The sequence below is a fragment of the Capricornis sumatraensis genome, chromosome 6, assembly GCF_032405125.1.
Source record: "Capricornis sumatraensis isolate serow.1 chromosome 6, serow.2, whole genome shotgun sequence".
NCBI classification, from domain to species: Eukaryota; Metazoa; Chordata; class Mammalia; order Artiodactyla; family Bovidae; genus Capricornis; species Capricornis sumatraensis.
The window spans coordinates 62203454-62225646 of record NC_091074.1 but is presented as its reverse complement, the minus strand read 5'-3'; the positions used below and the strand labels follow the sequence as shown (position 1 = coordinate 62225646).

Below are 22193 nucleotides of genomic sequence, written 5' to 3'. Positions count from 1 at the left end.
TAGCTTACTGATAACCACCACATGATCCTGTGTGATTTCTCTGGATAAATTTACATGCCTCAAAATACAGAGGTGCTCAGTTCATTTTGTGCTATTTTGGTTTTTAACTTAATTATTCAAGGAAAAAAGTCTATATGCACGTGGTTTGTATGTGTACACCTTTACTTGCAGAGAGTAATGCAAATATATTTGTAATTAAAATTTTAAAAATTACATTTGTCTCGTTAGGAGATACAAACATTTCCGATAAAAGTTCCCATCTTCTTAAGACACACATAATTACATTGTAGATGTGACACAATTCACACAGCTATTTAACTCCTATACTCACCTGGATCTACCTATATAGCCAGACATTGATTTGGCTTACCTCTATGTCTCCAAATAACTGAAGCAAATACAAAAGAAAAAAAAAAGCCCAAGAAATAAAATAAAATTACTCTTAAAATAGCTCAGTGAGCTTGCAAACATCAGTTACATTTCCACTTTGTTTAATCATGCTAAATTAAAAAAAATTTGTTTTATTCTCATTCCATGATGCCCTGTTCTATACCACCACATACTAATATTACAGAATTTCTAACATGTTTTATACATACATGTTTTATTTACCTATATTTCTATTTCTAATATTATAGCAAGTCAAATTAGCTATTTTAAGAATGCTTTACATATGATATAAACTTTTAATAATAGTATATGATTAGTGTGATATAAAAATCCTAATTTCTTTTTATAGACCATTTGATTGATTACTAAACTGTCACTGTCTTAAAGTAACAATTGGCAGACAAGTCATAAGCTATTTTTAATAAACACTTTGGATACCTTCTATTTAATACATTATTCTCTAAGCAAGCTGATTAATGGGAAATCAAAATCATACATCTTTTAGTAGAAAAAAAAAAGAAGTTATATTTCTGAAGATGCTTTTAATAGCTTATTTCAGGTTATTTCCAATTTTTCATAAATTTCAATTGGAAAATATTGGAAGTAATCATCAACCAGGAAATATTTTGGCAAAATAACAAACCTTTTATGAAATGTAAACATGGAAGTTGGTTAATACTAACATCTCTTTAAATTCATTTATAATTTCTTTATTCTATAAATTCTCATAATACATATCAAGGCAATTATAGTCTATTAATAATATCTGTGTGGTTAATACTGGCTGTTTTAATTTCAGCACATTGGAAAACATAAGGGCTATAATTTCTAGTAGCATTAAAAACGGAGAAGGCACTGGCACCCCGCTCCAGTACTCTTGCCTGGAAAATCCCATGGAGTCGCTAAGATTCGGGCACGACCGAGTGACTTCACTTTTACTTGTCACTTTCATGCATTGGAGAAGGAAATGGCAACCCACTCCAGTGTTCCTGCCTGGAGAATCCCAGGGACCAGGGAGCCTGGTGGGCTGCCGTCTGTGGGGTCGCACAGAGTCAGACACGACTGAAGTGACTTAGCAGCAGTAGCATTAAAAAAAAAGTTACCAATTCTAATAGTAGCTTTTCCTTTGCGACTGCTTCCCAAAATTATGGTTCTCTTTTTCTGTCTAGCAGCTTTGGATGGTTCCTTCACTGGTTCCTTCACCGATGGAGAAGTTATCCATTGGTACTGAGAAAGAAATAAAAAATATGCCATTTAAGTTATGGTAATTTATGAAGGTTTGATCTGAATTGGAAATTAAAATATTTTAAGTTAATAAAAGGTTTCTGACAGCATTTCTGGGAACCTGAATTAAAGAATTACACAATATTTTCAAAAACAGAAAAGCCATTTGATTTGACTAAAAACTTTAGTTTAAGATGGCCAAAAGTATCCTTATAATTTTTTTTTTTCTTTAAGAAAGAAAGACATTAAAGTGAAATTCTTTCTAGAAGACTAAAACATGTTATACCTCTGACTTGGCACTTCTTCCATTCTGGAGAACTTTTTTGATAATGGCTTTCATCACAGAATGATCTAAAGTAAAATAAATTGAAATGAGAGTATTTATTTCCCAATGAGTGGCTATTTCCATTTAAAAACAAAAGCCAATTACTCCTTTTCCCATAAAATTAAATATGAAATCTACATTATATAATATATACCTATTTCTCCCTTTGTATATTCTAATTTCTTCCTCAAAAACCTAAGATGCCATCTTGCAGACTGACCCAGTGGCTACTATTTGGGTAGCAGCAAAGGTCAAATTTAAACACTTCACATCTAAAGTGGCACTGGGTACCTTTGGATAGAAAGCAGAGTCTGAGAACTGTCCAAACACTCAGATACCTCAAAGGTATCTAAAATATCAAACCAAAGTCTTGACATTCCCTCAAAAGCTGCTCCTCCCATCAGCCCCCTTCTAAGTGGTACCACTCAGTTGTGCACATAATCATCAAGGACTTGACTCTCTGTTAATACTTCCTTCAACCCCACATCTAATCCATCTCCAAGTCCTGTTAGCTACACCCTCAAAATACAATCTGAATGCAATCACTTTTCACTTGCTCCAAACTTCCAAGCTAAGCTAAGCCATAAACATCTTTCATTTGGATCACTGAGACAGTCTCCTAACTGGTCTCCCTGTTTCTCTTCTTTGCCCCAGCCCCCCACGTCTATTCACTATGCCAGGGTCATCTTATTGAGACATTATTTAGATCATGACTTTTTCCAATTCAAAACCCTCTACTCTTTTAGAATAATCCTTCTGGTCCCATCACTTCATGGGAAATAGATGGGGAAACAGTGGAAACAGTGTCAGACTTTATCTTTGGGGGCTCCAAAATCACTGCACATGGTGATTGCAGCCATGAAATTAAAAGACGCTTACTCCTTGGAAGGAAAGTTAGGACCAACCTAGATGGCTTATTCAAAAGCAGAGACATTACTTTGCCAACAAAGGTCCATCTAGTCAAGGCTATGGTTTTTCCTGTGGTCATGTATGGATGTGAGAGTTGGACTGTGAAGAAGGCTGAGCACCTAAGAACTGATGCTTTTGAACTGTGGTGTTGGAGAAGACTCTTGAGAGTCCCTTGGACTGCAAGGAGATCCAACCAGTCCATTCTAAAGGAGATCAGCCCTGGGTGTTCTTTGGAAGGAATGATGCTGAAGCTGAAACTCCAGTACTTTGGCCACCTCATGTGAAGAGTTGACTGACTGGAAAAGACTCTGATGCTGGGAGGGACTGGGGGCAGAAGGAGAAGGGGACAACAGAGGATGAGATGGCTTGATGGCATCATTGACTCAATGGACGGGAGTCTGAGTGAACTCCAGGAGTTGGTGATGGACAGGGAGGCCTGGCATGCTGCAATTCATGGGGTCACAAAGAGTCGGACACGACTGAGCGACTGAACTGAACTGAACTGATGTCTTTACTCTGGCCTTCATGACTTTACAAGATCAGGCCCCAGCTAGCTCCTTGACCTCATAGCATACCACGCTTTTCCTCACTCAGTGCTCTGGCTATGTTGGCCTCCTTGCTTTTCCTTAAATATTCCACCCACCTACATTCTTGCATCCTCATTGTCCCCTTGTCCTGGAATGTGCTTCCCCCAGATCTTCCATGGCTTGCTCCTCTCTTCATTCAGGTCTCCACCCAAACATTACTTCTCTGGTAAAGTTGTCCCCTAGAAAGCATATTCAATGTAGGCCTACCTGCCCTCCTCACTCCCTTTACATTAAGATATTTTTTTACTTCTGGGAGGGATCTGGGGCAGGAGGAGAAGGGGACGACCGAGGATGAGATGGCTGGATGGCACCACTGACTCGATGGACACGAGTCTGAGTGAGCTCCGGGGGTTGGTGATGGACAGGGAGGCCTGGCGTGCTGCGATTCATGGGGTTGCAAAGAGTCGGACACGACTGAGTGACTGAACTGAACTGAACTAAAACTATACTCCTCATCTATTTACTCATTTCTACCTGAACTCCTTCAGTAGAATGTAAGCTCCAGGAGGGCAAGACCTTGTCTGTCTGGTTCAGTGCTTTATCTCTGGTTTAGTGCCGAAACCCATATCTGGTACACAAAAGTTATTAAAAAATTCTACTTGTTAAACTGACAAAGGAATAAAGCACTCGTTCCAAGAATTGCACAAGAAGAAAATAAGGCGCTTGGCAGAAGCAAGATTATCTAGGTTCATCTTCAGAGTAGAGGCAAGAATGATTTACAAGTATAATTCACTTTAATTAGTAAATTATCCGCTAAAAACATAAGTGAAATGCAACATTAGGGAAGTGAGCTGACCTTGAACAACACAGGTCTGAACTTTGTGGGTCCAGTTACACAGATTTTTTTTCAATAAATATATACTACTGTTCTATTCGATCCAAGGTTGGTTGAATCCACAGAGGCAGAACCACTGACTGCAAAGTTATACCCAGATTTGCAACTGTGTGGGGGTCAGCACCAGTAACCCCAAGTTGTCCAAGGGTCAACTGTGTAGTTAAATACATTAGGTTTTTCAAATTGTCAATATATTAAAAAGTGCTTTTGTTTTGCTATTTTTTTAATCAATTAAAAAAAAGTGACCACATACCAACAAGTGGATTTTTTCTTATATCCAGAACGACCAGAGTTCTATTGGTTTCAAGGGCTTTTAGTAAAGCATTTGCTCCTTCATTGGTGAGGCCACACTGTTGCAGGTCAAGTGCTTTTGGTGAAAGACAAAAAGGTCACTTGCTAACTCTATACAGATTAACATATAGACAATTCGCATTTTCCCACATGTGGAAAAGTCCTGCATAAAAGTAGTCATAGCAGGTTTGTAATTTTGGGTACTGAAAAAAACATAAAAATATATGCACACATACATAATGCAAAATCCAATTTAAAAGCCTCTTCTTGGATGTACAATGACTACCCTGCATTTAGTACCAACAAATCATCCAGCATATTTTATAATTACAGAACTGCAGAATAAATTGCATATAACCTATGAGCACAAAACAAAATGAATCTCAGCTCATAATGAGCAAGGGTAGTGAAGTGAAAGTCGCTCAGTCATGTTCGACTCTTTGTGACCCTATGGACTATAAGTCCATGGAATTCTCCAGGTCAGCATCCTGGAGTGGGTAGCCTTTCCCTTCTCCAAGAGATCTTCCCAACCCAGGGATTGAACCCAGGTCTCCTGCAGTGCAGGCGGATTCTTTACCAGCTGAGCCACAAGGGAAGCCCAAGAATACTTGAGTGGGTAGCCTATCCCTTCTCCAGTGGATCTTCCTGACCCAGGAATTGAACCAGGGTTTCCTGCATTGCAGGTGAATTCTTTACCAAATGAGCTATCAGGGAAGCCCAGCAAGGGCAGTAGTGGCACTGTAAATCTCACAAGCAAAAACTGGTGAAGCTCAGAAACTGCACTGCATTCTATTGATCATGATCTTGAGTTCCAAATCAGTCTTGAAATTGGTTAAAAGGGGAGAACAAAGTAGAAAAAGTATAGTAAGTGCTTTAGAATAAAAAAGACAAAGAAGTCTAACAGGACACAAATAATAACAAATTCAAAGAATGTGTGAATAGAAAATACATGCTAAATACCGATCATGAAAGAATGTTGGTCAACAACACTTTCTGTAAAAGGTCAGACAAAATCCAGGACAAATGATCATGAATTCTAATAGTTCTGGGGCTGAACAACCTATTTATTTAAACCAAAGGTTATCATCAGTACAAAAGCATAGGTATTAAAAAATACTAAATGAAAGGAAACTATCATCAGTCTTTTCCTAAAGTGCTGTATGTCCCTGGGTTGGGAAGATCCCCTAGAGGAGGAAATTCAACCCACTTCAGTAGTCTTACCAGGAAAATCCCATGGACAGAGGAGCTTGAGGGACTACAGTCCATGGGGTCACAAAGAGTCAGACATGACTGAGCAACTGACCATAGCATATATACTATTATATTAAAATAACTGGAGTCTTTCCAAACCCTGTGACACACAGAAAGAGCAAGGTCAGACATGTGGATCTGACAGGATATGATGCAATCCTTACAAACTCTTACAACAGACAAATGGACACAGGGTATAATTAACCAACTAGCCAAATTAATACAAACAGTCCATAAATCTCAATAGTAAATCAAATGAATACACACTAAAATGAAATGTGATTATTTGCCTATCAGATTAAGTCATCATGTAATAAAAGCTTTCAAAATCAGTATGCCCTTTTGATTCATCAACTCTCTAAGAATTTAACCAAAAGAAATAATCAGAGATATAAGCCAGGATGTGTATGAGAACTGTAACTGAAAAACAGGACACAGCTTATATACAACAGTGAATAAGCAAAGTGTACTGTGGCATATTTATATAAGCGAACACTGAACAGTCACTAAAAATGATGCTATAGATGTAAATTATTGACTTGTTAGGATGCTCATACTTTATTAACTGAAAAAAGTCGCATAAAAAAGGGAGAGGTCTTCATTTTTGTAGTTTTACAGTTTTTAAAAGTGCTGTAAGCCAGTGTTTGTAAGGGTTAGGCTACAAATTGGCACCACATTTCTGAATGGCAGTTTGGCAATGTGTACCCAAAGTTTTAAAAATATCTCACACTTAAGTCATTCCACTTTTAGTAGCTTATTCTACAGAAGTAATCCTGATGGACACAGAGATGTATATACAACATGTTCACATTGTTTCTGATATGGAAAAGCAAACTGTCTAAATCTAATTGCAAAGAATTGATTAAACTACAGGACATCAATATGATGGAATACTACATGGTACATCATTAAGTGAAAAAAGTAGGAATATGAAATAGCAAGTATACTACATTCTATTTTTGTAATACCTAAGTGTATAAATACATTTATAGAAAGAAAAAAAAAGACTGAACATATATACACCAAAATGAATGGTGATTATGTCTGGGCATTAAGATTACAGGTAATTGCTCTCCTGTTACTCTCTATTTTCCATAAAGAATATATGCAACTCAGAGAAAGTTTAAAAGTAAAATAAAAGCTATTGAAAAAAAATGAAATTAAAAAAATAAAAATCCTATGGCAACAGTATCATGCCAAAAGCTAAGCACATCTAATATGAAAAATTCAATATATTCAATTTTAGAATTTACCTCTAAGCCATAAATCCTCACTAAGAGATTCTGCAAAACCACTTGCACCAAGGTCACCAATGAGCGTGTTGCAGTTCAGAGTGATGCGCCTCAAACCAGCCATGCAGTCAAGATCAGGTCTCCTGTAACGAAGACTCTCAGCCCAGGTTTCTTCATGCCTTCTGATGGTCTGATACTTCACAGATTGAATGGGATGAAAGTAAGTCACTTGAATGAAGAAACAGCGTATGCCTACTGAGTATAGCTTATTATGTCAGAGATTTATACACATGCACGTGCCAAGCATATATGACAGGAGAAATTAAACAGTCGATTCTGCTTTAGGGATCCAGTGACCCAAACTCAAGTCTGTCAGTGATCAGACTCTAGCCACTGGATGACTGTTTTTCATTAGCTATATAAAGTTTGACAATTCATTTACAGTCTATGAATTTTATTTCCCTTATCTGCCAACCCAGGGAATTAGTTCTAAATTCTGTCATTGCTGAGGCTCTAAATTATATCATTCTGTCCTCCAGTAGTCTCCAAACACTTGACTGGGCACCCTCTTAAGAAAAAATTTTAACATGCATCTTATTTATTAACAAGTTACATACATGAAGTTCTATACATATAGTTTGTGTACACTGTAAACGACACAGATATTTTTTAAATGTTACAAAAGTAAACGGGTTCTAGTATCTTCTTCTAACTTCTAAGGTATTACTTTAAAAACTATATTTACAAAATGGATCTTACATACTGCTTCAGGTATACACACTAACTTTAAAGGCCTGGACTATGCAAAGTCAGTTTGACGTGCCTTGATGGGCCGAGAATTTGACATTTAACCACTAGCATTATCTTAAAGACATCCAGTTCTTTATATTCATAAAATACATTTTGTTAACAAGGAACATTGACTTTAAAGGAAAAAATCTTATTACATTCTTGAACAAGACTCAAAGTTCCTCTGATACTCTAAAAGAAAAATCATTAGTGTCATTTTTCTATTAACAATAACTACACAGTACTTATTATGTGCCAGGCACTATTTATCCAAAAGAGTTCATTTAAACTTCATAACAAAGCACAGAGGTTAAGCAATTTGCCCATGGTCATCAGCTATGAAACTGGGAGACGAAATCTGAACCTAGGACATTTGGCTTCAGCACACAAGCTCACCACCATTTTCTATCCCAGGGATCAATGGATTTGCCCTGTATAGATGCAAAGCATTTTTTAATTTTTATAATTTAAATTAAAAAACTTTCAGCTTTGTGGGCCATACAGTTTCTGTGGCAACTACTTATCACCATGGGTGTAAGGTGAAAGTAGCCTTAGTTACCATGCAAACAATGGGTGTGGCTATGTTCCAAAAAGCTTTCTTTACAAAATCAGGGGATGGGCTGGATTTGGCCCCCCAGCCATAGTTTACCTATCCTTGATCTGTACCATCAAAGTATTAAAAAGGCTTCATGTCAAATTATTCAATAATTTTAGGCCTAACCATTATAAAGTTGTTAAGGCAGTATTTTTAAAACTACATTTAGAGAGCTCTGAAGTAGTAATTTTTATTAGTTTATAGACTATAGCAGCTAATAAGTACTTCATTTATTTAAATCTTGAAGACTATAATGACAGTTTCTTCACAGTATTACAGTCAATGTTTTCAATAACTAAAAAGACATAAAAGTATTTAAATATTATTACGCAGTATATATTAAATATCTTATTTCTAAGATTAAGTGGACTATCTTTACTAAATGAAGAATCTCAAACTGAAAACTGGTCATATTCTTTCAACAAAACTAAAGCTGCACTCACATGTATCAAAAGACAAAAATCACTGCCATTTGTACCAAAAAATTAATGTGCTGCAATCACATATGTTTTCATGAAAGTTTAAACATAAAATCACCTTTAAGATCTTGGCCATGTGATCTGCTCCCTGCCATGTCAGATTACACCCCGTGAAGTTTATTGTCTTAAGAGTGACAGAGTTCTTTATACCTTGACAAACAACTAAAAGAAAAAAAAACAAAAAACAAAAGAAAACCACACACACAATAAGATGAAGAGCCTATATATTGGTCAAACTTGACTTATTTGCTTTTCTTGAGTCAACTGGAGGTTTATAGCAAGATTCTTAAAATCACTGTCGCCAATCTTCCCCAATAGGTGTATTCTACAATAAGTCAGCAATGAAGTGCTACAGTGTTCCAGTTTACAGCAATAGTTTAATTCTACTTAAATACTAAAACTGAATACACTGAATACTGCAAACTTTATTCCTAACCACTCAGTTAAGTATTATATACCTTTTAACACACATGAGAAAAAGAGAAAAACCTAAAAAGCATAAGACTCTTACTTCTATTTCTAATGATATACCCCAATTTTCAATCAACAATTTAAATGTCAACTATGAACTCAGAATCTTATTAGATACTATGCAATATAATACCGAAATATAAGATAGACGATCTCAAACTCTGTTCCCTGAAATTGAAATGCAGCCCACCTTAGCCCTCCAGGCCAGTACTGGGCACAGTGAACACCCACGAATGCTTCAGGACCCCAACAGTCACCTTCTTCGTGATTACCTCCATGATACACCCCTGCCAACACTACTGAGCTTGTTCACCTTTTAAATGCTCTTACAGTACTTTGAATATATCTCCTACTTTAACACATTCCTCAGTGCATTATAATTATTACTGAAGATGTATGTCCTAACAATTTAAAGGTACAGATATTTTGTTGCTCTTGACATCTTGCTATTTCCCTTCCCACAATATTTCTTAAAGAGAAACCACAAAAATATAAACAAACACAAGAAACAGAAAATACAAAATGTGTGGTTTGGGGCTTAACGCAAACTGAAGTAAAATCAGTGCTCAGAGTATCCAGCATGACAGACTTCCATGGTACAAATGAGAACGGACCACGGTATGAGCAGGTACAGGAAACAATCCAGGCGGGGGCAGCACCAAGAAAAGGTAGACAGGAATCAACATGGTGTGCAGTGAATCACAAGACCAGTCTGATGGGAAGAAACTCAAGACTGACACTCACTTTCTAAACCTCCATCTCCAATCGGACAATTCGCAAGAGACAGGTGCACCAGAGTGGCCGATTTATTCAATCCCTTTAATGAGGAAAAAAAGTTCAAAATTTTATTGGTTTAGTTTTCCCCCAAAGCAATAATCAAATGTTGGCAGGACTCATGGAAGGCTTACCTTTGTCAACATCGTTAAGTCTCTCTCTCTCAGAACTAGCCCGTTTAGCTCCAGGTTCCTTAGCGCACCTGATGCACTTAAACAGCATTTAAGAGCTTTACACAACTGGAAGGTCACATCTTTATTTCTTATCGCAGGAACACGACTTCTGTAAACTTTATTTCTGTCAGAAGCTAATGCAAAATTATTGTAAAATGAGTGAATTCAACCATACATTTTATCATCATTAAAAAGCATCCACTCTGGGCTAAGCATTAGAAAAGACTCCTGCCCTTTAAACCCTCTTTAAGTGTGGACATATGTAAACTCAAAACTTCAATCACATGAGATAAGGAAACATAATCTATGGGTACAGAGGTTCCTATGGAAGCAAAAACTTATATCTAAGTAATGGCTTCATGATCACCCTGAAGCTGAGTCTACTAAGATGACACTACTTAGAGATGGACAGGGAGGTGGATTAACTGCTGAGGGAGCACCCTTGTGAAGATATTCAAACCTGACACCTGCTGGGCACTGTAAATACTGCAGGGGGGGATGATGAAAGGCCAGGGGTACAAGTGGGAGAAGAAACATTAAAACAGAGATGCTGTCACTCCACTCCAGGCTCAGGCCACCACTGGACTGCTTTTCTGGAGTTTTAGATGAAACTATACAGTATGTTCTGTGTTTTCTTGCCACCTCTTAACATCTTCTGCTTCTGTAGGTCCATACCATTTCTGTCCTTTATGGAGCCCATCTTTGCATGAAATGTTCCCTTGGTATCTCTAATTTTCTTGAAGAGATCTCTAGTCTTTCCCATTCTGTTCTTTTCCTCTATTTCTTTGCATTGATCACTGAGGAAGGCTTTCTTATCTCCCCTTGCTATTTTCTGGAACTCTGCATTCACATGCTTATATCTTTCCTTTTCTCCTTTGCTTTTCACTTCTCTTTTTACAGCTATTTGCAAGGCCTCCCCAGACAGCCATTTAGCTTTTTTGAATTTCTTTTCCATGGGGATGGTCTTGATTCCTGTCTCCTGTACAATGTCACCAACCTCCACCCATAGTTCATCAGGCACTCTATCTATCAGATCTAGTCCCTTAAATCTATTGGTCACTTCCACTGTATAATCATAAGGGATTTGATTTAGGTCATACCTGAATGGTCTAGTGCTTTTCCCTACTTTCTTCAATTTAACTCTGAATTTGGCAATAAGGAGTTCATGATCTGAGCCACAGTCAGCTCCCGGCCTTGTTTTTGCTGACTGTATAGAGCTTCTCCATCTTTGGCTACAAAGAATAAAATCAATCTGATTTCGGTGTTCTGGTGATGTCCATGTGTAGAGTCTTCTCTTGTGTTGTTCGAAGAGGGTGTGTGCTATGACCAGTGTGTTCTCTTGGCAAAACTCTATTAGTCTTTGCCCTGCTTCATTCCGTATTCCAAGGCCAAATCTGCCTGTACCCAAGGTGTTTCTTGACTTCCTACTTTTGCATTCCAGTCCCCTATAATGAAAAGGACATGCTTTTTCGGTGTTAGTTCTAAAAGGTCTTGTAGGTCTTCATAGAACCGTTCAACTCCAGCTTCTTCAGCGTTACTGGTTGGGGCATAGACTCAGATTCCTATGATATTGAATATTTGCCTTGGAAATGAACAGAGATCATTCTGTTGTTTTTGATATTGCATCTAAGTACTGCATTTAAACAGTGTCAGACTTTGTTTTTTGGGGGGCTCCAAAATCACTGCAGATGGTGACTGCAGCCATGAAATTAAAGACGCTTACTCCTTGGAAGGAAAGTTATGACCAACTTAGATAGCATATTCAAAAGCAGAGACATTACTTTGCCAACAAAGGTCCGTCTAGTCAAGGCTATGGTTTTTCCAGTGGTCATGTATGGAGGTGAGAGTTGGACTGTGAAGAAAGCTGAGTGCTGAAGAATTGATGCTTTTGAACTGTGGTGTTGGAGAAGATTCTTGAGAGTCCCTTGGACTGCAAGGAGATCCAACCAGTGCATTCTGTAGGCGATCAGCCCTGGGATTTCTTTGGAGGGAATGATGCTAAAGCTGAAACTCCAATACATTGGCCACCTCATGTGAAGAGCTGACTCATTGGAAAAGACTCTGATGCTGGGAGGGATTGGGGGCAGGAGAAGGGGACGACAGAGGATGAGATGGCTGGATGGCATCACTGACTTGATGGACATGAGTTTGGGTGAACTCCGGGAGTTGGTGATGGACAGGGAGGCCTGGCGTGCTGCAATTCATGGGGTCACAAAGAGTCGGACACAACTGAGCAACTGAACTGAACTGATACAGTATGTAGTCTTTTTTTTTTTTTCTGGTCTGTCTTGTTTCACTCAGAAAACCTGTATGCAGGTCAAGAAGCAACAGTTAGACATGGAACAATAAACTGGTTTAAAATTGGGAAAGGCATACATCAAGGTTGTATGTTGTCACCATGCTTATTTAAGTTATACACAGACTACATCATCCTAAATGCTGGGATGGATGAAGCTCAAGCTGGAATCAAGACTGCCAGGATAAATATCAATAACCTCAGATATGCAGATGATACCACTCTATGGCAGAAAGCAAGCAGGAACTAAAGAGTCTCTTGATGAAGGTGAAAGAGGAGAGTGAAAATTCTGGCTTAAAACTCAATGGCATCAGGTCCCATCACTTCATGGCAAATAAATAGGGAAACAATGGAAACAGTGACCGACTTTATTTCTTGGGCTCCAAAATCACTTAGGATGATGACAACAGCCATGAAATTAAAAGATACTTGCTCCTTGGAAGAAAAACTATGACAAACCTAGATAGTGTATTAAAAAGAAGAGACATTATTACTCTGCTGACAAAGGTCTGTCTAGTCAAAGCCATGGTTTTTCCAGTATTCATGTATGGATGTGAGAGTTGGACCATAAAGAAGGCTGAATACCAAAGAATGCTTTTGAACTGGGGTCTTGGAGAAGACTCTTGAGAGTCCCTTGGACTGCAAGGAGGTCAAATCAGTCAATCCTAAAGGAAATCAGTCCTGAATATTCATTGGAAGGACTGATGCTGAAGCTGAAACTCCAATACTTTGGCCATCTGATGTGAAGAGCCAACTCATGGAAAAGACCCTGATGCTGGGAAAGATTGAAGGCAGGAGGAGAAGGGGACGACAGAGGATGAGACAGTTGGATGGCATCACTGACTCAATGGACAGGAGTTTGGGCGAACTCCAGGAGATAGCGAGGACAGGGAAGCCTGGCAAGCTGCAGTTCATGGGGTCGTAAAGAGTAGGACATGACTGAGCAAGTGAACAACAACAATTATTCAGGCTGTTGTGCATAGCTCATTCCTTTTAATTGCTGGGTGGTATTTTGTTGTAAGGACGTGCTACAATTTATCAATAAACCTACTGATGGACACTTAAGTTGTTTCCACTTTGGGGCTACTGAAAATAAAACTGCTCTGAACATTTGAATATTAAAAAAATAAAAATGATAGAGATGTTAGCTGAAGCAAGTCTGGGAGAGAGTATGGCTTTTATCCCATAGGTCATGAGGGCTGGGGCTACCGCTGGCTCAATAAGGGTGCCGCCGGTGATTAGAAAAAGGAGCCCCGCTGCTGAAGGACCAATTAGATAAAGGGAATGATTAGAAAAAGAACCCTTCCTCAGGGCCAAAGAGCCCCATGAGGCTTGGCAGAGCACAGTTCAGATTTCATCCTTCTGTGCAAAACACAAGCTGTGCAACTAACATGCAATAATCCTGTGTGGGAAAGTTATTGCAAGCATTGTTTTAAACATATCTTTTTATTTTAGAACATCACTCAAGCTAAGTAGGCAGATGGACTTAGAGGAACTAAGCCCAAGGGTAGCAAAATCACCTTAGAGGAACTAAGCCCAAGGGTAGCAAAACCACCTAAGTGCTTCTGCAATAGTCCAGGCAAAATGTAATAATATGGATGAAGAAGCAAGTTTAGGAAGAGACCAAAATCTACAAGCTAGACCCACTGGATGCAAGACATAAAGAAAGTTCAGTGAAGGAACTATGAAGAGAATGCTTTCTGCCATATATTTTTCTTATACTCAATGCAAAATATTAGGGAAAATTAAGTACAGTGGCCTTTAAGGTCCCTTTCAGCTGTAAGTAAGTGCCTTCAGAGGTAAGGAACAGTTCCTACACCTGAATGGGATGCAGAGAATAATCTGACTTCCTTTCACCAGGGGATGAGCTGAGCTGTCCTTGGAGAAGGCAATGGCAACCCACTCCAGTACTCTTGTCTGGCAAATCCCATGGACGGAGGAGCCTGGAAGGCTGCAGTCCATGGGGTCGCTAGGAGTCAGACACGACTGAGCGACTTCACTTTCACTTTTCACTTTGATGCACTGGAGAAGGAAATGGCAACCCACTCCAGTGTTCTTGCCTGGAGAATCCCAGGGACGAGGGAGCCTGGTGGGCTGCTATCTCTGGGGTCGCACAGAGTTGGACACGACTGAAGCTACTTAGCAGCTTAGCAGCAGTCCTTGGAGAAGAGTTAACAGATGGTGTGAACCCTAGATCCTAGAAAAGGGCCAGGTACATGATAAGCATTCAGGTTTTTTTTAAAAAAATCATTTCCTCTCCTAGATCTACACACATCTCCTCTTCTGGCTACTTTCTCTCATTCATAAACATTCTCAGGTGTGTCCACTTAAAAAACATCTCAGAACTACAACTCACTGGATCTTCTTTGCGCATAACCTCATGCCTTCAAACACCTGTCCTCCACAAAACCCAGATCTATACCTTGGGCCCAGGCCTGTTTACCAGTTGGCTCTAAAGCACTGAAGAGGAAGTAACGTCCTCTCCCCATCCCCACTCCCTTCCTACCGTGCTCTGTATCTCTCAGAAAGATGTGGCTTTTCACCCAGGCTTGCTGCCTTCCTTTTTCTAACTGGTCACTAGGTCCCACCCATTCTGAATCATTGATCTCTAAAATCCAGTCCAACCATTTATAACTTAATTTGGACCCTTAGATTCAATTCATCTGCATCCAATTAACTGTCTTTCACATGGAGGTCAGAGTGAACTTCTAAATCAAAAGTCCATCTCATTGTTCTTAGTGTTTCCCACAGTCCTCAGGATAAACAACCAACCTTCTGACAGGACAAACAAAGCCCCTTTCTGTCTGGCCCCACAGTATTTCCAGTATCAACTCTCATCTTTCCCAAACCCTGAGTTCCACTCTGGTACCTTAGTTTTGCCATTTTTTCTTATATTTCTCAACCTCTAACACAAACTGCTCCCTCCTGCCACCCCAGAAGCTTCTACATATCCTTAGAAAGGATGGTACTGCCTCCAGAAGCCTGCTCTGAACCTTTTCTTCCAAGATTCTGTGCTTTGCACAGGGGAAAGGTGGAGGGGAAGGATGAATTAGGAGCCTGAGATTAACCTATACACACTATTATATATAAAATAGATAACCAACAAGAACCTACTGTATAGCACAGAAAACTCTACTTGATAACCAGTATGGGAAAAGAATCTGAGAAAGAATGGAGATATATATGTATGTATAACTGATCATTTTACTGTATACTTGAAACTACAATAACACTGTAAATCAATTATACGCCAATATAAAATAAAAAATTCAATTTAAAAAATCCTATGCTCTGTAACTCAAGAACTCACTCTTTCAGAGTACTGACTACAGTGCTTGTATCTACCTGCTGCCTGGTAGAAGGGGAGATCATCCAGGGCAGGAGATGACTGAACTCTTTCATGTGCAAGGGTACTTTACACACATAACCTGCCTAAATCTAAGAACCCATGGAAAAAGTGGTTTTTAATGTCATTTTACAAGTGTGGAGATTGCAGTTGAAAAGTAACCTGCCCAGGTCAAAACAGTATAAGATCTGGAATTCAAACCCTAAGCTGCCTTCACATTTATGCTCTTTCCACTATGTGATACAACTTTTCTTTTTTTCTGAGTCCTGTCTTAATCAAAAGGAAATGAATCTGGGATATATCAGTTTCCTAATCTCTTTGTTCTGTACAACGCAAAGTTATTCAATAGACCAGGTAACATCTGTCGAACAATTAACAACGCTCCAAACTGTGCATTAACAGAAGTGAATTCTGCGACAACCACAGACACGTGAAGCCCACGTTAACAGATGAACACAGCGATCCTTAAGGCACTCGACCGGGGTCGCGGAGCCAGCAGGAGTCCTAGGCCGCGTGCCCCATCTCCTGTACACACAAGGGGCACTGGGCACCCTTCCAGTACCCAGGCTACGCGTTGCACCATGTAAAACTCCGCCTCGCAGCGGTGATGGGGGCCCCTGAAAGCCGGAACTACAAACCTGTTTCGCCAAGCCACGGCTGGAAGAAGCTCTTGATGCAAATCAAGGGCAGATCTTTATCATTCTTGAGGGTGCTCAGAAGCGGCGTCCAGTCGGCCACGCGGAGGCGGTCGGCGTTGAAGTCCAACACGCCCTCCCGCAGACAGGCGCGCACTGCGGGCAGCGGCACGGAGTCCTGCAGCGCGCACAGGTACTCATAGTGCGAAAAGAAGTCGGCCGCGCTATCGCGGCGCAGCTTCACCGAGTCGATCATGGCCCGAGCGCGGCTGCGGGGGACGCAGGCTGCGGACACTATGCCCGCACCCCGCCTCGGGGCCCCGGGTCGCTATCCGGCTCCTGGGCGCCCACCGCCGGGCGGCTGCTGCCGCTCAGCGTGAGCAGGAGCGGGGGAGCCGCCAGAAGACTCAGCGCCCCAGGCCCCGGCTAGGTAGCCCCCTAGATGCCGTGTTTCCGCGCTGCCTCCCGCCCCACGGCACCGGCCGTTGGCGCCCGCCTCATCGCTCTCCGCGGCGCGCGATCGCGATTCAAGCGGGCAGGCGGGTGCACGAATACGTCAGCGCGCTCCCCGTGCGTCAGCACGCAGGCCCCGCCTCCCGTGGGGACAGTGCCGGAGGATCCGGGCGGGAGCTTCGAGAAGAGGGCGGTGCAAAAGGTAGGTGGTTTAGGGCATTCGGGGATTACAAAAAGCGTTTACTGATCCAAATGAAAGTGAGATATGGTTGTATCAACGCATTTTACAATGGTCTAAACTCCCGGTAAGTGTCTGTGCTTGCACCACCCAAGAGAGGGAGTACACCCCGTAAGGATGCATGAACGGCTGAATGAAAGACACCTGTGGATCATTAAATCGTCACGTGTGTGTTAATTTCTGCAGAGAAGTCTTATTTCTCTAGTTTCTGCCTGCTTGACACAGTTGATGGCAAATGGTTTCGTGTTCCATGCATTAAGAACATTATCGTAATTACTAGTAATCATTTTGTTTCGGACTGATAATGATGACTGTGTCTGGTAACTAGCACTTTGTGTGTCCTCAGTTCAGTTCAGTTCAGCTGTTCAGTCGCTCAGCCTTGTCCGACTCTTTGCGGCCTTGCCATTATGTTTACAGCATTCCTTTTCTACCCACTGCATTCTGGATACCTCTGCCTACTACTAGCATGGGCACACATGCTGCTGCTGCTACTGCTGCTGCTGTGGCTGCTAAGTCGCTTCAGTCGTGTCCAACTCTGTGCGACCCCATAGACAGCAGCCTACCAGGCTCCCCTGTCCCTGGGATTCTCCAGGCAAGAACACTGGAGTGGGTTCCCATGTCCTTCTCCAATGCATGAAAGCGAAAAGTGAAAGTGAAGTCACTCAGTTGTGTCCGACTCTCGACGACCCCATAGACTGCAGCCTACCAGGCTCCTCCATCCATGGGATTGTCCAGGCAAGAGTACTGGAGTTGGGTACCATTGCCTTCTCCATGGGCACACATGCTACACTAAAATTTCCTAGATGTGGATGGTAATGACTTTTACCTACAACATGATCAAAATATAGCCAAACACTACCTCTATCTTTCAACCAACTTGTGAAATGAAACATTACCATTTCTGTTGGAGACTCCCAATCACAACCATTCCCCAGCTGACCTTGGGTAACGGAACTTGGTATTCATCACTGCAGTGGATGTCTTTATATTTATGCTACATTTGTAACTATTCTTAAACAGCATATAATATTCTATGTTTTCTTTTGCTGCTTGCTTTGTTTAGTGTTATCTTTCCTAGGTTCATCCATGCTGACATATGAAGGTGTCAGTTCAGTTCAGTTCAGTCAGTTGTGTCCGACTGTTTGCGACCCGGTGAATCGCAGCATGCCAGGCCTCCCTGTCCATCACCAACTCCCTAAGCCTTAGAAAGCATCACTACCAACAAAGCTAGTGGAGGTGATGGAATTCCAGTTGAGCTATTTCAAATCCTGGAAGATGATGCTGTGAAAGTGTTGCACTCAATTTGCCAGCAAATTTGGAAAACTCAGCAGTGGCCATGGGACTGGAAAAGGGTCAGTTTTCACTCCAATCCCAAAGAAAGGCAATGCCAAAGAATGATCAAACTACCGCACAATTGCACTCATCTCACATGCTAGTAAAGTAATGCTCAAAATTCTCCAATCCAGGCTTCAGCATTATGTGAACCATGAATTTCCAGATGTTCAAGCTGGATTTAGAAAAGGCAGAGGAACCAGAGATCAAATTGCCAACATCCGCTGGATCATCAAAAAAGCAAGAGAGTTCCAGAAAAACATCTATTTCTGCTTTGTTGACTATGCCAAAGCCTTTGACTGTGTGGATCACAATAAACTGTAGAAAATTCTGAAAGAGATGGGAATACCAGACCACCGGACCTGCCTCTTGAGAAACCTGTATGCAGGTCAGGAAGCAACAGTGAGAACTGAACATGGAACAACAGACTGGTTCCAAATAGGAAAAGGAGTACGTCAAGGCTGTATATTGTCACCCTGCTTATTTAACTTCTATGCAGAGTACATCATGGGAAACGCTGGGCTGGAAGAAGCATAAGCTGGAATCAAGATTTCTGGGAGAAATATCAATCACCTCATGCAGATGACACCACCCTTATGGCAGAAAGTGAAGAGGAACTAAAAAGCTTCTTGATGAAAGAGCAGAGTGAAAAAGTTGAGCTTTCATGTATTTCCCTTGATGTATAGAAGTCCCAAGTAGGGAGATAGCATAATTTATTTGTATAGTTTCCTGTTGATGGTAATTTAAATTGTTTCCAATTTTCGGTATAATTTATTTCTTGCTGCATCCATTTTGTTTATTCTCCAGCATCATCTAGTGTAGTTGTCTCCTATCTTCTTAAAGCTCCCTCTTCTGTTTTCCATCAAGCCACTTTCAAGCCACTTGGGTTTTTTTATCCCTCTCTAATGCCTTCTTTTCAGTCTCACTCTCAGATGTCTCTTGCTTACCCATTTTAAATGTTGGCCCATTTTAAATGTTGGTATTCTTCAGATTCCTATCCCCAGTGTGCACCCCTTTTGACATTTCAATTTCTCTGAGTGATCTTATTTCCTGCTCAGGCTTAACTTCCCCCTCCAGGGTGATGCCTTCTAACAAAGATCTCTCTCTCCAGTTCCTCCTGGAACTTCAGACTGCTTCCTGGAAAGCCGTAGATTTCTCATTGTCCTCAGCAATCAGGTCTGTATTCTTTAGCTTGGCATATGAGCTCCATCATGATTTGACTACCTCTGTTGTCTTATTTCTTGCTCTATTCCTTCCTGAATGTCTTCTCTAGATGTGTGGAACAGCTTGAAATTTCTGATGTTCTGTCGTTTCTATCTGAGCCTTTACAGATGCTGCTGCTTTACTAAGACCCTCCACTTCTGCTTGCTCTTCAGTGAGCTGATGTCCACTGGTTTCCCGGCCTCAGGTTGGGGACCGGCTTCCCTGGGAGGCCTTCTTTCCCTAGTCCTCCTTTCTCTTCTGCTTTTTTGGTGCCTCACTACTCTACTCCCTGACATCCCCGTGTCAAATACTTCATATCTCCAGTGGCAAGCATCTTTTTATTTGTTAATCATTTATTTATAAATAAATTTATTTATTTTAATTGTTTATAAATAAATCTATTTATAACTGCCATATAACATGTGGGATCTTAGTTCCCAGACCAGAGATTGAACCCATGCCCCCTGCAGTGGAAGCACAGAATTTTAACCTTTGAATTGCCAGGGAATTCCCAGCATCTTTTTAGATGGTTTTCCTTCCATGAACAGTAAGCCCTTTGAAGGCAGGGACCATGTCTCATTGATCCTTGTATTCGCTGTGCCTGGCATGGTGTTGGTACAAATGAAGTGCTGATTAATGATTACTGGAACATTTTCATCTCTTCTCCATACAAGTCATTACTGCAGATGCAGATCAGGCAAGCTTTCATCATATTAGTTAGTCATTTAACATATTAACTTAAACTTTATTTTCCTCGAGCTTACTGTGTTCTATCTGGCAGGATTTCTTTCAAAGTTTGTCTGATATTCTCTCCCCTGTGTGCTTAGTTGCTCAGTCCTGTCCAACTCTTTGCAACCCATGGACTGTAGCCCACCAGAGTCCTCTGTCCATGGGGATTCTCCAAGCAAGAATACTAGAGTGGGTTGCCATGCCCTCCAGAGGATCTTCCCCACCCAGGGATCAAACCCAGGTCTCTTGCATTGCAGGCAGATTCTTTACCATCTGAGCTACCAGGGGAGGCCCAGGAATAGTGGAGTACCCTAGCCCTTCTCCAGGGGATCTTCCTGACCCAGGAATTGAACCGGGGTCTCCTGCATTGCAGGTAGATTCTTTACCATCTGAGCTATCAAGGAAGCCCATTCTCTCCCCTACTTATATTTAATTATGGCTTAGTAGCAGCGTTGGTTCCTCTTTCAGCATCTGATGTTTTCTACCCACATATTTCTAGGAACATGATGAGCAAAAGCTGCCTTCCCACAGCACCTCTGGGATCCTCTGACAATTTAGGTCCATGTCTGGCTCAGACAAAATGCCTTGGCTTCTCCGTAGGGACCTGAGCTGGGAGGGACAGGCCTACTGAGTGGTACAGGAAATGGTCCTCCTTCAGGGGTCTGCTGAGTGTAAGTTTGACTAGAATACAGTGTTTTGTTTTGTTTTGTTTGCCTCTTATTAGTCCCTGTACTCAACCCCTGGTCCATCATGCCAACATTGTACCCACACTGCCAAGGTGTCTTCTCTTCCCATGAAACCTTGGTGCTGATGCTTTCTGTTCATCTGTAACATTCATCTTCACACCTGCTTTCAGAGCATTACGTTTTTTTTGGATCTGGTCACAGAGCTATGTCAATAACATAGGCTGTCTTATTTTTGACATATGGGCCCCATTTCTTCCTTCCCCTCCCTTACTTATGATTGTTCACAATGACACTTCCAAATCTCTACTCTTGTCCTGTCCTGTTAGACTATTCGATGTCCCTGCTCTCTCATCTGAAGAGAATACCTCTTATTTCACCAAGAAAAGTGAGATTTCACACACCAACTTCCTCCTCTTCTGTTAACCCTGGCTTCCTTCCAGTTCATTCTCTGTAATGCAGCCACTAACCCTCCCTCTTGGAGAAGGCACTGGCACCCCACTCCAGTATTCTTGCCTGGAAAATCCCATGGACGGAGGAGCCTGGTACGCTACAGTCCATGGGGTCGCTAAAAGTCGAACATGACTGAGTGACTTCACTTTCACTTTTCACTTTGATGCTTTGGAGAAGGAAATGGCAACCCACTCCAGTGTTCTTGCCTCGAGAGTCCCAGGGACGGGGAAGCCTGGTGGGCTGCTGTCTATGGGGTCGCACAGAGTTGGACACGACTGAAGTGACTTAGCAGCAGCAGCAGCAACCCCCCTTCTTAAAATTCTTCTGTGACTTCCCATTGTTATTAGGATAAAGACAAACCTCCTCACAGTGGTCAAAAATGTGGAGTCACTGACTGGCTGCTGGTTGAAAACTGTTGCCATTCTCTAAGATAAGGAGCTTGCTTCAGAAAGTAAATCATATCACCACTAGATATACTGTTTAGTTCAACAGGCAGGGCT

General features: G+C 41.1%; 1 protein-coding gene across 1 annotated transcript in view; it reads right to left on the bottom strand.

The window, feature by feature from the left end:
• Window positions 1–16858, bottom strand: part of CEP78 (centrosomal protein 78) — a 37285-nt gene extending 20427 nt beyond the window's left edge. Inside the window, exons 1-8 of the mRNA XM_068973592.1 lie at window positions 16606–16858; window positions 10287–10459; window positions 10123–10195; window positions 8966–9069; window positions 7066–7240; window positions 4524–4637; window positions 1901–1965; window positions 1494–1617 (exon numbers count right to left, since the gene is read on the bottom strand). Of these exons, the coding sequence (XP_068829693.1) occupies window positions 1494–1617; window positions 1901–1965; window positions 4524–4637; window positions 7066–7240; window positions 8966–9069; window positions 10123–10195; window positions 10287–10459; window positions 16606–16858 (1081 nt within the window). The remainder of the gene's footprint in view (window positions 1–1493; window positions 1618–1900; window positions 1966–4523; window positions 4638–7065; window positions 7241–8965; window positions 9070–10122; window positions 10196–10286; window positions 10460–16605) is intronic.
• Between the last annotated feature and the right edge of the window lie 5335 nt (window positions 16859–22193).